The 16,097-nt window shown below is 42.0% G+C and overlaps 1 protein-coding gene across 7 annotated transcripts in view; it reads left to right on the top strand.

The window, feature by feature from the left end:
• SPATS2L (spermatogenesis associated serine rich 2 like) overlaps positions 1 to 16,097 on the top strand; it is a 125,294-nt gene that overhangs the window by 49,267 nt on the left and 59,930 nt on the right. For 3 of the 7 annotated variants that reach the window (XM_030579695.1, XM_030579696.1, XM_030579694.1), the window contains one exon: positions 9,546 to 9,607. The exons of 3 other annotated variants lie outside the window; for them this stretch is intronic. In XM_030579695.1, the coding sequence (XP_030435555.1) occupies positions 9,569 to 9,607 (39 nt within the window). In that variant the 5' untranslated portion in view covers positions 9,546 to 9,568. Of the gene's footprint in view, positions 1 to 7,141; positions 7,228 to 9,545; positions 9,608 to 16,097 lie in introns of those variants that run through there. One more of the 7 variants, XM_030579697.1, reaches the window with a different exon arrangement.

Genomic DNA, 16,097 nt, shown 5'->3' with positions numbered 1-16,097 from the left:
TGTGTGAAAACTCTCTGACACACCAGTGCCTTGCCAGCAAACTTAGCGCTCTCTCAGCCCAAACCTTGCCTAGCAGGTGACAATCAATGAACTCCAGCCCACGAGTTCCTCAGAGATGTCTCTCTGCAATGCACAACCCCTATCACCATACATTCACAAAAGCTAGTGTGTTTGCTTTCCTTTAAAGAGACAGAAACAGCAGTTTCTGGAGTTAATCAGTTCAATCAAAGCACTGGGTTGGTTTAGATAAGATGTAAAACAAGTTTATTTAACCAAAGAGAGAGATTTTACGTGAGTTCAAGTGTAAGGGATAAAGATAGGTAGATAGAGATAAAGGATTCCAAATAAACAAAAGTAAAATATGCTTTATAATGGCTAAGACTTAACAAGCTATAGTTTTTGTTCTCGGTTCCTCACCAATCTTTCTTTTCCAGCAATGGCTGTCTAGCTCTTAGCCAGAATCCTCACAGAGACCAAGACACTGACTATCCTTGTCTCTTCAGTCGAAGGATAACTTAGGAGCTTAGAGTGCAGTAAACCTTTGAAATGTATTCTTCTGAAATGCATCCCAGATAAAGTTTCTTTTTCCTTGTGGATATTGACGTCATTCTGTCTGGTGTAGATTCCATGCTGTCTTCTCCCATGCTGGTGATTTTTACGATGCAAATTATCTCTTCCTGCAACTTCCGATACCAATGAATAGTCCATTGAATATAGCCACACCTGGTTTGAGGTGTTGGCCTCTTTTCTTTGTCTAGAGAAAACTTGTTCATCAGTTCCCCCAGCATGCCTGGTTTAAACACATTTTAACTATAATTTCAGCATATCTGCATGATCCTTTGCAGGTTGACCATATGTGACAGGGCGTACCGACCCTGCACCCAGCCCCAAGAGGGTTAACTCTGCTTTGCAGGCTGAGGAAGCCCCACCCCTCCGCCCCTGCTGGGTATGCTCAGTCTGGAGGCAGCATATAAAAGGTAGCAGCCCAGCTCAGTCTGGGCACGCAGCCTGCATCCTTCCCCTCCAGCAGCGAGCTCTCTCCAGGGAGTTGCTACAGGTTCCGACTGCGGGACCACAGCTCACAGAGTGCCAGACAGCATGGGTGGCAAGTTTGTAGAAATTTTGGTGGTGCCCAGGACCCACCCCCCCAACTCTACCCCCACCTACCTAAGGCTCTGGGAGGGGTTTGGGGGAGAGGTCTGGGGTGCAGGTCCTGGGCTGGGGATTAGGGTGCAGGAGGGGTGCAGGGTGCAGGCTTCGGGACGGAGTTTGGGTGCTGGGTGCAGGCTCTGGGCTGGAGCAGGGGATGGTGTGCAGGAGGGGGTGAGGGGTGCAAGCTTTGGGATGGAGTTTGGGTGCAGGCTCTGGGCTGGGGGTGTAGGAGGGGGTGAGGGGTGCAAGCTTTGGGATGGAGTTTGGGTGCAGGCTCTGGGCTGGGGGTGCATGCTCTGGGAGGGAGTTTGGGGATAGAAGGGAGTGCAGGGATGAGGGCTGTGGGACTGAAGATGAGGGATTCATGATGCAAGACGGGGCTCAGGGCTGGGGCAGAGGATCAGGGTGCGGGGGGACGAGGGCTCTGGCTGAGGATGAAGGGTTCATGCTGCGGGGGGGCTCAGAGCTGGGGCAGAGGATCAGGGTGCACGGGGGATGAGGGCTCTGGCTGGGGCTGAGGATTAAGGTGTGGAGGGATGAGGGTTGGGGCTGTGGATGAGGGGTTCATGATGTGGCGGGGCTCAGGGCTGGGGCAGAGGATTAGGTGCGGAGGGATGAGGGGTTCATGCTGCAGGGGGGCTCAGAGCTGGGGCAGAGGATTAGAGTGTGGGGGGGATGAGGGCTCAGGCTGGGGCTGAGGATTAGGGTGCAGGGGGATGAGGGCTCAGGGCTGGAGCAGAGGACTAGGGTGTGGGGGGATGAGGGGTTTGGGGTGTTGGAGAGGCTCAGGGCTAGGGCGGAAGCACAGGATAAGTGCAGCCTGTCTTGCCATTAGTGAATGGCGGGCGCTAGGACCCTGGGGCAGCAGACAGCAGTTCTGCCGGGAGCACGAGCAGGCAGGGGATAGGCGCGCGCTGCTTTTTGTTGAGCAGGGACGTGGCGTGGCAGGGGGGGACACGCAGGGGGGAGGGGTGGAAGGCGGGGGCTGGGACCTGCTCCAGGCAGGGACGCGGCAGGCGGGGGCTGGGACCTGCTCCAGGCAGGGACGCGGCGGGGGGGAGGGAGGTCCGCGGGGGCAGGGGCCCGATCCAGGCAGGGCCAGGGGAGAGACCCAGCTCCAAATATTGCTGGAGCCCAGGCACCTCGAGCCCATATAACCTGCCGCCTATGCCAGACAGATTCCAGGCTGCCCAATGAGCCCTGAGAAGAGACTGCACTGGCGGGAGCCTGGCCATTTGAGGGCCCCAGAGACTCAGAGGAACCAGGGATCTTTGACAAGGGAAAAGGGTCAGAAGCAGCCTAGGGGACTTAAACTTTTTCACGGTGAATAAGCCGGGGAACCAATCAGTGTGTTTTGGGAGGATCCCTGCTGACTCGGTGGTGAGCACTTCCACCACCGATAGGGCCCTTGGCTGGAACTCAGAGAAGCAGGGAGGGTCTTAGTCCCCTGAGTGGTGCCGCACTCTCCCAGTGGGCCAACAGGCCATGCAATCCCACAGAGGTGGGCTACTATGCTCACTCAGGCCATTGGACCACACTGCCCTGGGTAGAAGGGCCGTTTACTGACTCTGGCCATTGGGCCACACTGCTCCGTATAGGAGAGCCGTTTGCTGGTTCCGGCCCATGGCCCACGCAGCCCCGTGTAGAAGGGCCAGTGACTGACTCTGACCCTTGGGCACATTGCTCTCAGTGGAAGGGCCATCTACCTACTGGCCATTGGGCCATGCTGTGCTATGCGGAAGGACCTCCTTATTGACGCCAGCCACTAGGCCAAACTACCACGGCCATACTAAAGGTCATTAGTATAAGAACTAACTGGCTGCGGTACAGCCTCTTCCCTTCTTTTGGACCACACGTGATCTGACACACCGTGGCAGGGGGTACCTACCCCGCAACACCACACATACATCACACAAGAATATTATTGATCAGTGAGTTATTTGTTTTCTAGTGACATATTACATGATGCCTTTTAGCTACAGATTACAACAATAGTGAGTTTGAATACATTGAGCTGATCAGGCCAGCTGAAACTCATGTTAGATACCAGGGAGTCTCTTGCTTTCTGGCATAGGGATGCTTTTAGGGTCACAAGGTTTAATACGTTTTAATTGATTCGCCTTAGCTCTTCTGAGTGCCCCAGGGTAGAAATGCCCTGAGAAAGGGAGTGGATTAGTGGTGGGGACATGCAGGGGTTTGACAATTGGAGAAGGGAGTTAAACTAGGAACTCTTCTCATTCAGGAGATAAAGGGGGTCCTGCGTGCTCGAAAAGAGGCCTGTTTGGGGACATGTGTCACTGGGCAGAAGAGGAAGTGTGTTTGCAGCTGGGAGGTCAGTTTGAGGGAGCTTGTTTTAGAATCATAAAACTAGAAATGGGAAAACCTGCAATATTAGATCATTGTGTCCATTGTACTTTCAGCTGCATAATCTAGTTTTAAATGACCCAAACAGTGGTGCATCCGCCACATCCCTTTGGAAGATATCCATACTCTAATCGCGCCCGTTGTCCGGATGTTTTTTAGCTGAGAGAATTACAACGATTGTGTGTCTGACAAGAGTCATTCTTTATAAACTCCTGTAGCTTATAGAACATAGTTCCTTTACCCTCTAGGGGTGTTTGCCTTTTTTTTTTCTTTTACTATTAGTGCTGGGGCTGAAGTTTCAGTTTACTAGAGAGTAATTGCCAAGTTTTTGCAATGGAGGTGGCATACTGTAGGGGGCTTCTTATTCTCCCAGAGATGCAGGCAGACATCACAGAACTTCCCAATGCAGAAATGTCATACACAATGCGTGATGTTTGGTATCTTTACCCTAGACCTGCCCCGTTGGAGTGCTCTATGATTTGGAAAGCCCCAAAAGGCATTATACCTGCACAGTTTAAATAGAAGGCCAGCAGGCACATGGTGTAGCACTGAGGCTGGGCACAGGAATGTTTGGCTTGAGTTCCTTAAGACAGAGAGAGAAAATGGCTACAAGGGCAGGAGGAGCTGTCAGCCAGTGATATTGAAGCTGGGCGGAAAAACTTGTTTCAATATAATTGGCTATGCCAATGGGACCACTGCACTGGGGCAGAAGTGGACTGGTTTTGTTTACTGGTATGTCCAGCCAGTATATGCAGTAGCTGTGCGTTAAGTTTTAGAGATAAAATCAAACACATAAGCAATCACTTTTGTTCATATCTGAACAATACTTTTTTTTTAAATTTTCAAAATGAAAACCTTTCGGTTTAAGAGAAAAATGTTTAAAGTAACAGAACCCCCAAAGCTACAAATCACAAAAGAATGAGAACATTGGTGTGCGGAAATGGGGCTATATAGAAAAATTATTCCAAATCAAATAGCAGAATTGAACAAAAATTAATGCTAATGAGGTTTTCCTTTTTTGCATTTCTTGTATTGGCCAGGATCTGTTTATATTGGTTTTAGCTATAGTATTCATTTTCTTTCGTTGGTGTTTAATTCCACTGTACTGATAGGCTGAAGGGGGTTCAGAACGTTTTGTCAAAATAATGATCCGTAATCCATAAATCTTTACTAGTACTCAAATGCAGAACTATGCATGCCATGAGCTTTGCTTTGTACTGGGATTTACTTTGTGTGTATATGTATTTAATAAAGATAAGTTCCTCTCCTATCTATTTGTCTTAAGAGCTTTATACTGCTCCCCATCACAGCAGAATCCAAACTCTTTCCACATGAAATAGATGGACAGTAATTAAAGTCCCTAGCGGATTCTATGAAGTCTCTTACTTTTCTCCCTTTAGGGGTTACAGAAGACTGGTTAGTGTGAAGTCGTGTTTGTTTGTTTGTTTCATAGGGGAGGGAAGGAATGAAGGGCATGGCTTTGAAGGGCATACTGGTTAGGGCTGGAAAAGCTTTATCAAATAGGAAGGCTTTGAAGCATTTCCTTAAGTGTCTCCTGCAGTTGTCGTTTTCATTGTGTGATTATTGTATTAAAATGCTCCATTTTACAAGGCTAGAATTTGAAAGTGTGCAATAGGTATAGAAATACTAGAGCCACCTGCCATCTTACTCCATATATTTAAGGGCATGATACAAGAAGTGACTTGAGAGCATTTTTCTGTTTCAGGAAATGTGTTTGGAAACCAGTATTGGATGGTAATGACCTGCTTAAATAAGAGATAGAAAGAAAGAAAGCGAGAGAGAGAGAAAATTCTTTCTTTCTTTCTAATAGAAGAGGTATAGCTAGACGTACAGTGACATTTCAGAACCAGAAATGTGAGTGAGAGATGCTGTAAAGAGGCAAAGCATTTACACTGACATTGAGCTTTTCCATCATGCTTTTCGTACTGCATGTTTAGTGTATTTAATATTCAGTGCTTGCATTAACTCAAACAATATACTTTTTACTGCAGAAAAATCTTTACTAAAGGTCTTGCTGCAACTGTGTTTCTTTTGTGCTGTCACTGGTAATTAAAGCAACACCCTCAACTAGTTTTAGCCCCAAAATTTAGGGCCAGTTCTGCTGCCCTTGCTCTACAAGAAGCAGCACTGGGATCAATGAGATCACTTGTATAGTATGGTGCTTCTGGATAGGGTACTGGAATCTAGCCTTTGGAATTTAGACCTGATCCTGCAGCCCCTATGCAAGTAAAATCTCCTTTGCGTTCAGTGGAAACTTTTCTTTCAAGAGGACTATACGAGGACTCCTCTCCCCCCCGCCACACACACACACACACTTTTTTTTTTCCCCACACAAAGGGTTTACAGAATCTTGTGGGCCTAATTCTGAGCCTTCAAGCAAAGCCAAAGTACAAAAGTTTTGCCTGTAGGAACTATGAGAGAGTTGGGGTAAATGGAATCTTCTCTCTAGTCTGCACAAACCCGGGCCACATGCGTAGCTAGCAGGCCACACAGCTATAGCTGAAAGCGATGAGCAGCAGCAAACATGGTACAGTACTCCTCGCATGTGCAAGTTTGTGGCCAAGTGGATCTGTGCTGCATTGCCTTGTCCAGATGTCTAGCACACTATATTTCCTCCTTCCATGGTGAGCTGTGGAATTTGCAGCAAAGAGATCCATGGAAGTGAAAGCTTCCAAAATGTTTGAAGGGTGTGTCTTTTGCTCCTTCTGTACCTTGCCTATTTTTCATTACTTTTGGCCTTTCCATAGCCACCTAGCACAGCTCAATTTTTGGCCCAATATAAATAAAAATTGCTTATGCAATGTTGCGATTCTTATGTTCTTTTCTTACTGCCCCAGCTACTGAAGACATGTGATTATATCTGGCCTTACTTCCCTAAAAAAAAAAAAAATATTACTAGCTCTCTGGGTTGTGGAGTAAAGCTTGAAAATGTGAATCCTAAAGGCCCCAAAACTAAGAAACAAATGAAAAGATCCCCATTTTTAAAAACCTCATGATTTTTAAACTCATGTCATCATTTTGGGGACCCCAGCTCATGATGATATTTGAATGCTTGGAGCTGGAAACACTACTTACCTAAAAAAAAGAAAAGGGGGGGTATTTTGATGTAAATGTTGGCATGCTATGTTGTAAACTCATAATATCACTGGAGTAGGACTGGAGATCCAGAAAATGAAACTGACTAAAGTAAAGTGAAACCAACCTGTCTGTTTCAATTGTCTGAGCTGAGTGAAATGCAAAAATAAGCAAAAGGCACAAATAGTGAAACATAAATTAGATTTTTTTCAGCTTCTTACAGCCATAGGCCCCAATCCAGCAAAGAATACACTTGTGCTTCACTTTAAATATACAAATAATGAGGATTACTCCTATACTTACAGTTTAGTATAAGTATTTGATGGATCAGGCCCCTACTAATCTGTTTTTCCAATTCAGTTTTATTAGTCATTAGAAAAAATTACAAACAAGGACTCCAAGGATCCTGCAAAAACTAGGTGTGTGTGTAAATTTACATATCTGAGAAGTCCTGTTAATTTCAGTAGGCCTATTCACAGCCATAAAGTTACTTGTCTTTTCTTGCAGAATTGGGACTGAGGCAATTTTTCAATGTCTGGAATCACAAAGTTATCACATACAAAAATATCTGTCAGTTAAATAAATCAAATCATTCTACAAAAAAGTTTTACTATCGTAAGTAGCTATTAATAAAATGAATAAAGAATATTTTTTAAAATTCCATAAATTTTATAGTCTATTTTCCCTTTAAAATATATCATTCATATTTCACTTATGTAACAAATAATACTAAATGGACAGGTCTCTTATACATGTTATTTCAGCTATTTGTCTCTGGAGAGAGTGAATGAAAAATACTTCAAACTCAATTTTAGTATCTTCATTTTGACAGCTGTAATATGCATATTAATGAAAAGTCTGAAGTGCAAAAGAATGATTCCACTTGTGAAAGTCAGTATCGTAATAGTTCATGATTTAAAAAAAAAAATCCTCTTTTCAGGGCATGTTAGTTTTGTGTGGCTTGCCATGCCTTTTTGAAGTAACTTGCAATTGTAAAATAGCTGAATCAGCATCACATCTGTCAGTGGACCTTGATAGTCATAGTAATACCTGAAACACATAGCAAAGGGGACAGGGGGGGATTAGCTGGGTGCTGTATTAAGTTTTCATAGCTAGTTTGAAATTGAATTGTAGCAATGCTCCAAAGAACAAATACTGGCTATGTAATTTAGCAAATTGAATCAGCTAATTTAGTTTCTTTAATTTTAAAAGCATTGTTTAGCTCACATTTTTGAAGCAGTGTAAACACAAAGAGGTGTTTAAAGAGAAAGTAAATAAAAAGAACTAGGGCTGTCAAGTGATTAAAAAATTAATTGTGATTAATTGTGCAATTAACCGCACTGTTAAACAATAATAGAATACCATTTATTTAAATCTTTTTGGATATTTTCTACATTTTCAAATATATGGATTTCAATTATAACACAGAATACAAAGTGTGCAGTGCTCACTTTATATTTATTTTTATTACAAACATTTCCACTGTAAAAAACAAAAGAAACAGGATTTTTCAATTCACCTAATACAAGTACTATAGTGCAATCTCTTTATCATGAAAGTTGAACTTACAAATGTAGAATTAAAGTTTTACGTTGTTTTATTTTTGAATGCAGTTTTTTTTTGTACATAGAGCCTACAAGTCCACACAGTCCTATTTCTTGTTCAGCCAATCATTCAGACAAACAAGTTTGTTTACATTTGCAGGAGATAATGCCTCCAACTTCTTGTTCACAGTGTCATCTGAAAGTGAGAACAGGCATTCTTCTTCGAGTGATTGTTCACGTCCATTACACATTAGGTGTGTGTGTGCCGCATGCATGGATGTCAGAAACTTTCCCCTTAGTGGCTCCCGTCAGGCCGGCAGGGAGACCCCCGCCAGAGTGGCTCCTCATGCTGATGTATATATACCCCTGCTGACCCGACCTCCCTTCAGTTCCGTCTTGCTGGAGAATCTGACAGAGGGGAAGGAGGGAGGGAAGTGTAATGGACATGAACAACACATCTCGAAGAACAACAGTTACGAAAAGGTAGGTAACTGTTTTTTCTTCGAATGATTGTTCACGTCCATTACACATTAGGTGACTCACAAGCTTACCATAGGAGGAGGATAGGAGTCATGGAACAATTGATTGAAGCACAACCCCGCCGACTGCTGCGCCCTCTCTGGCCTGATGATGGACTGCGTAGTGAGCTGTGAAAGTGTGCACCAACGACCAGGTGGCTGCTTTACAGATCTCCTGGAGCAGAACCTGTGCCAGGAAAGCTGCTGAGGACTCTTGAGTCCTAGTCGAGTGAGCCGTGATCGCTGGGGCTAGCACCTTGGCGAGCTCATAGCACGTGTAGATGCAATCCACAATCCACAATGATATCCGTTGTGCCAAGACAGGAAGTCCTTTTATTCCTTCCGCAATGGCGACAAACAGCTGTGTCGGCTTGCGGAAACGTCTAGTCCGCTCCAGATAGAACGCCAGTGCCCTATGAACATCCAGAGTATGCAGGCTACAGTAACTCGGGTCTGTGTGCGGTTTGGGAAAGAACACTGGGAAACAAATGTCCTGCCCCATATGAAATTGCGAGATTATTTTAGGGAGGAATTTAGGATGTGGCCTAAATTGCACTTTGTCCTTATAAAAAACTGTATAAGAGGGCTCCGAAGTGAGGGCCCTCAGCTCAGGCACCCTCCTTGCGGACGTAATGGCCACCAAAAACGCCACCTTCCAGGAGAGGTGAGTGAAAGAGCAAGTGTGTGTGTGAAAGTTCAGGAAGCCTTAAGACCGACCCAGTTCCCCATGGTGCCCATGGAATGTCATTGAGACTGCTTACCTGCTTAAAGTTAGGCTCATGCATAAGTCTTTGCAGGCTCTGCACTCTAGTGAGAAGTCGTCACTCAACCTGTAAATTAATCTTTTTCTTACTATTTCTCCTCTTCACAGAGATTATTCTCATCTGAATAGAGATGGCAGAAATCAGTTCTCCTGCAAATATCAAGGAAAAGGTAGGCTCAAATAATTCATACAGTGCAATCTGTACAATCCTAAACTATATTTACATACGTATTGATCCTCTGATCTTGCACATACCTATTCAACATGCTTAACTTTACCATAAATTGACTTCATGCATAAAGTTAAGAACACACACAAGTGTTTGTAGGGTCAGGTCTGAATGTTGGCTGAAGAAAAATGTCTTTATTTTTCTGTGAGAAAACAAAATTTGTCATTTAGATTTCTGTTATTCCCCTACATGACATTACACACTTAGAAACTCCCTTACTGACACATGAAGGGATACCATTCCCTTGAAAATCATGTTTCTGTTTTAAAGTGATGTTCCTACTATAGTTACAGCCAATATCTAAAGTTACAATAATTGAAAAGTTAGCAAACAAAATATTTTTTCTATTTGTCAGTTTGTGCATTTGACAGTACGTGTATGTATGTCAGTTTCACTGTTTCTCCTGCTTAGTGGTAGATCCTCACTAGCCCTGCACCCTTTGTAAGGGACCAAGGGCCATAAGGCACATCATTACTCTCTTGCATGGGTCATCTGTACACGTGTTGCAGCACTGCAAGGAAAGCAGGCTCTGAGCTGCTACTCACATCCCCCCTCCACCAGAGATGGGGAGGAAGAGGCAGGGCTGGATAGTCCTGTCTCTGCTCCCCACAGTGTGTAATGGGTGGAAATGATGTATGCTGTGCCTGGTATAAACTCAGCACAGGACACTTCCTACATGTAGCACAGAGAAGACCAGAAGACAGTCTGTGACCTCTTGCCACAGGTCAGTCATAAAGTGAGGATTTGGCCCAAAGTCAGTCAGTTTCTTTTTCCCTGAGAAGGACTTAGCCAATACAAATAGGAAAGCAGGAAAAAAATACAGAATTTTTTTAAAATGCTGTAACAGAAACTAGATTTTTTTGAAAGTCATTAGTCTAAAAAAGTTCAGATTGGCAGTGCCCCTTTAATATCAGAATATTTTTGTGGGATGCTATTTGGAAAAGTGAGGTGGAGCTTTAAATTGGGGAAGTGCAGAAAGGGCCAAATTGTGGTCTGATTTATACCCCGTGTGTAGTTTCATTAAGACACAGGTACAAGTCAGGAGTAAGTGCATGTTAAAGTTAGTGGTGTCCATTGCTGTCAAGTAAATACTCCAGGCATATACAGGTGACTTAAGGTATACAAGTAAATAGAGGTGTCAGTGATAGCAGCATTACGTCTCTTGCCTTCACAGGAGTTGCACAAGGTATAAAGAAGGGCAGAGCTTGGCTCAAACAGTAGTTTGAATAAACTTTATTCCCCAGAATAAAGGTGACAGTGCAGCAATGAAAAATACACACAAGCCCCATCATCTCATAAGACGCAGTTATGGCCCATTGCATACCCTTCAGGGTGCTGAGAATGTGAAGTCACTCTCTTATCCTTGAGGTTGCCAAAGGAAAGAGAGAAAATATAAATTTGAGAGTTTGGATTCCTGGATGAGCGTTTTTTTTCCCAGCTGATGTAAAATGATTTGTTTAGCATAGGAAAAGTTTGTCCTAGGTTCAGTTCTGCAATTCAACAATTTGGTTGAACCAGCAATAGGAAAAAGTGATTTGAAGCTAGAAATGCATGGAACCACGGTACTGTAAATGCAGCTGTCCCACAAAGTGATAGAGAGTTCAGGAGTAATAAAAACTGTGCAACAGAGAGACGAAATAGGAATCTGGGGCAAGTAATCATCTGTTTAGGTATATGGCCATTTTATCTCAGCATTCATAAATCAAGTAAACAGCATTTCATTCAAGTAATACACATTGCTTGCAGGTAACTTAGACATTGCCTTTAGTTTCTAAAGGCTTGATGAACCAGGACAACTGCTGATCCTAAAGTCTTTTGGAGCGAACTTTTACAGATTATCAATGAAAGAGCCTGATAAATAGTCACCTATTAACTCATGCCCACTATATGTCAGTGGAGCTGCAGAGTAAACTACGTATGCAGTAATGGCTTAGATTTGGTATAGAAGAGAGAATGAGTTCCTGATGAATGTTCTCCCCTTGTCCAGCAATTTGTCTTCCCCTTTCTGTTTGCTTCTCTTCATATTTTTTTCCTTTCCTTCGTATTGAACCTCTTTCCTTTATAGCCCCCAATGGGGAATCATTTGTTTTCTGATATGCACAGTTGGGTGCCTGTTTTTCAGAATTCATGTTTTTTTTTAATTCGTGTTTATTGATTGGTGGAACACTCATCATACTCGAAAATTTGCATGTCAATATGAATGTGTATTTCAACGAATGAGGGTCTTCCTTAGACCTTGATAGTCTGGAGTTCAAGTTACTCAGTATTTAATGCCTTTTTCAATGGAAAATTATGTCAGTAAATCCCATCTCTTCGTGCTGGGCAACTTACAGTAATTCCAAATACACAATTCAGTGAATCAGTCCAAGGTCATTTACCATGTGACTTAAATTTCAACTCGTTGGTTCTGTTTTGCCTTAAATTAAGAATGAAGAAGTGCAGCACTGGAAGAAACAAAAGAAGAACTCTCACTAACTCTAGAAATCTACAAGCCCAATAAGGCACTATATGTTGGGTGTATCGAGTGGTTTTTGTTTGGCTGGTTGTTTTTTCGAAATCATCGGTTATATATGTGTACAGATTTTTAAAGCAAGAAAATTACTGGATCAGTATATTACATTAGTTACTTTTTTTGTATCTATTTTTTCCGTTCTCATTCAGTGTTACTAAATCCTCATGCCAAGGGGAAACGAGGTTAACAGCAGTTGCATCTTATTGTTGTTTTCTACTATGGAAAATAAAATTTAATGACCCACTAAATGATGGCCATATACATTTCATTTTGCTGAAAATACACCAAGTGCATTCAGCTGTTTCTATCAGACAATTCTAAAGGCATGTCTAGGTTGTCATTCAATAAGATATTGGAAATCTGAGCAAAGAAAAAAACAAATTTGCCTGGCTGACTTGATTTTAATTTTATTCACAACTATATTTTTAAGAAATAAAACAGATCATCAGTTGTATGCACCAGAGGATGAGGATATAAGAAACTATTATACACCTTTACTGTAATCTAATCATAAAACGCAATGTCATACCCCTTTCCCACTTAGAAAACTAAAATTCATAAAGCAAGAAGCAGTCACAAACACCCATTGCAGCAGGATAAATGTGATGAGTCTGATATTTATTTTTTGTTGGGTATTTTTTGGGTAACTGAAGAAAACTAAAACAATATTGATTTATATAATTTCCTATCCTGGAATTTAGACACCCCTTGCCATTAATTATATTTAAAAAGTTATAAAAATAGTTAAAAAACCTAAACAGCAGTGCATTTCCCTCCCCATTCTTCCTTCCCACCCCATCTCTGGTAGCTCATATTATGTATCCAGGCCCTGATCCTGTGAAAATTCACGTAAAGTCAGAGAGACTATGTGCACACACAGACTTACTCTTGTGTGTAAGTTTTTGCAGGCTTGTGGCTAAGCTCTCCATGCCTTACATTTCATTCCCCACAACCAAAATATCGTCCAAAACCCATGAGGTTTAGCAGTAGTGGGTTTAAAAATGGTTAATCCAAATGATGTCCATCCCCCTGAAAAGTGCTGTCTCAATGACCAGTCTCTAGTTTCTTCTAGGAAATACCATCTTTATTGCCATTTTACAAGTTGTCTGGAGACGAAGACCAAAATTTTCAAAGCAGGGTACCGAAAGTTAGACTATTAAATTCATATGGGCTCCTAAAGACGATAAACATGGTGTGATTTTCAGAGTTCTGAGTGAATGTTACCATTGCTGAGATACCCTGTGATATTTCTGTAAATAATTCATACTGTTTCAGCCAAAATAGTTAGTACATTTAGTCTGTTACACGTCTTATTGTATAACACTTTTTCCTGAGAGATTTGCATAAGCATTGGCCTCCAAAGCCAGGCGGCCTAATGAAAATTTCCATAGCTAGTGAAGACTGCTGCAGTTGTGCTATTTCAAAGCTATTCTGATTTAATTCATCACATCTGGGGCAAAGTGGGCAAAAATCAGCTCTCTGTCTCATTGCTTTAACTCCAGAATAATTCCTTAGTGGAGATACACTCACACTAAAGCAAAGTGCACTGCCAATGAACCCCTCTGGAAGAAACAGACGCTCGGTTTCTGGGGTGATGGAGCCCTCTGAGCAGGAAGGAATGAGAATAGGAGGTACAACTGAGTGTGTAGTGTATTCATATGGTACTACCACGGCATGGATCAGTGGAGGTGCTCAAGCTGGGTTTAATAGAGACGAAGTTTGCAGAGGACCATTCTATGTGACAGACTCACTTTGTTCTTGGTCTGAAATAATCAGGATTATTTAACCTTCAGGGCATGCTGCAGGGCCCATCTTCTCTGTCTATCACTCCCTTAGCTGAAGAGGATAGGGCAAGATGGATTCAATTGTTCCTAAGGAATGGAGGTTTTGGTGAGGCAAAATATCTCTTCTGGCGTTGTTTTGAGGGTAGAGTTTTGCTGATGTTTTTCTGGGGGTTTGGTCACAGTTTAGTTTTGATTGATTTGTCATTTAAAATGTCAGAGGTATCCATAGTACCAAACAGGTGTCTTTGTGTGGTAAAGCACAACAAATAAATGTATTTAGATACATTTGCTGGTATTTAAAACGTAACAAGAATATGAACAAAGGGCTGTGAGATGACGGGTGGAAGAGAACTCATCCCAAGTGAAAGTGGTAAGAGAAGCATTTAGAGTGAAACCTGCCTTTGAAAAGTATAGACAGTTTTCATTTTCATATTTCATTGTGGCTTTTTAAGACCTAACATGGCATCTGTTTCATGTGCTTCTGTTGATTTCAATGGGCTTCATCCAAAGTAACTGAAGTCAATGAAAAGACCTACAGTTATGTTATTGGGCTTTGGATCAGGCTTTGTGTTCAATGATGCTGAAGAATCAGGCCTTTAAAAAGTGTGTGTATATATAGATCTCCATCCTTAGAGTGACCCAGTTTTTCTGAGAGAGTCCCTTTTTTTTGCACCTGAAATGTCCCAATGTTTCATTCCATTCATCCAAATATTTGGTTTTAGTATAAATCCAAAATATTTGTTGAAGACATATTGCTGTATGAAGCAGTATTTGCTCAGTATTTACCAGAAGCAAACAATCCAATATCACAAGTGTTGAGTGTGATGAACAGTTTTTTGAGTGAAGAAAAATGTCAAATGAGTATGGACGCTATCAAAGCTTTTCTTTTGTTCAGAGTGAATGTTAACAACACTTGCTCAGTGTCTTATGATAAACTTATTCATATACTTAAGCTACTGGAAAAAGTCCTCTACCCTGAGAAATGTGTACATGTTGTTTAGGGTCAGATGCTAGCTGCAGCAGCACCAGCCCATTTATTTTTAAACTGACTTTTGTAGGAGTAATCCATGACCTTAAAAAATGGTTGCTATAAAAGTGTTATCTTCTCCTGCATTATGGCTAAAATGCCTGGACTCTGGAATCCAGTAGAACCCTGCAAGGGTCCCCACTAGAAAATCCCATTGCAAAAATTGGGGCATTAGTCTGAACCACACAGCCTTGTCACTAGCATGCATTAAATAAATATGGAAGACATGCTTCTGTACTCACAGATACCCGTATTTTTAGAATCTGATCAGCTCATGTCTAGGAGAATCTATTGAGTTTAATTTTTAATCTAAAGTGAAAAAAATCCAGTATTGATTTTAGCACTGTTCAGTGGGGTTGAAACAAAATTGGTTGTTAGCTGGCTTGTTAGCTATCAAGATCAGGCATATATCAGGATGGTAAGTAAACACTTTAAATTAATTGACCATAGTAGTAACTTTTTTCATGGGATTGTGGCAGCTATGTACAGAGGTTTCAGAACAGGCATGAAGTGTGAGCTTTCAGCTAAGTAGTTTAGTTTTTCATTTTCTCAGGAGTGTATAAACTAACTCAGCAAACCCCAGAGATGTTACTTATTCCTCAAAAACTTCCTCTTTGGGGAAGATGCCATGAAGGAGGGAGTAGAAAAGAAAGAAGAAAACAGGCCGTAATTACTGCCTCATGCTTATTAACAGCAGTATTGTTAAAGTTGCCTGAAGACCAGTCGAGACTAGATAAGAACCTGAAAGACCTAAAAGAAAAAATGAAAATGTCCGCATTGGTTTCTGGTGGAGACATGGACATTTACTGGTACTAGACTGCTTTTACTGTTAATTTATACTATATTTATGTATTTTCAAGCTTGGATTATTGGGATAGCCTTATGAGACATGCGTCTTGTTTCCATGAGGGTCTCAGGTGGACAGAAGCCACGTATGGCCAAATTTTCAGTGTCCTCCAGCCCTCTATGGGCATGTCTCATACATCAAAGTTAACAGTTCTGTACTTTAAAAAAAAATCAGTTTACTATTCTTTCAGTTGAGTCAGGATTGTCTTCAGCAGGATTTCCCATATTTAAAACAAATCCTATAAAAAACAATTAAATTTGT

Source organism: Gopherus evgoodei, chromosome 11, assembly GCF_007399415.2.
Source record: "Gopherus evgoodei ecotype Sinaloan lineage chromosome 11, rGopEvg1_v1.p, whole genome shotgun sequence".
Lineage (NCBI taxonomy): Eukaryota > Metazoa > Chordata > Testudines > Testudinidae > Gopherus > Gopherus evgoodei.
The sequence above is the reverse complement of the archived record's forward strand: the minus strand, read 5'-3'. Positions and strand labels throughout refer to the sequence as shown.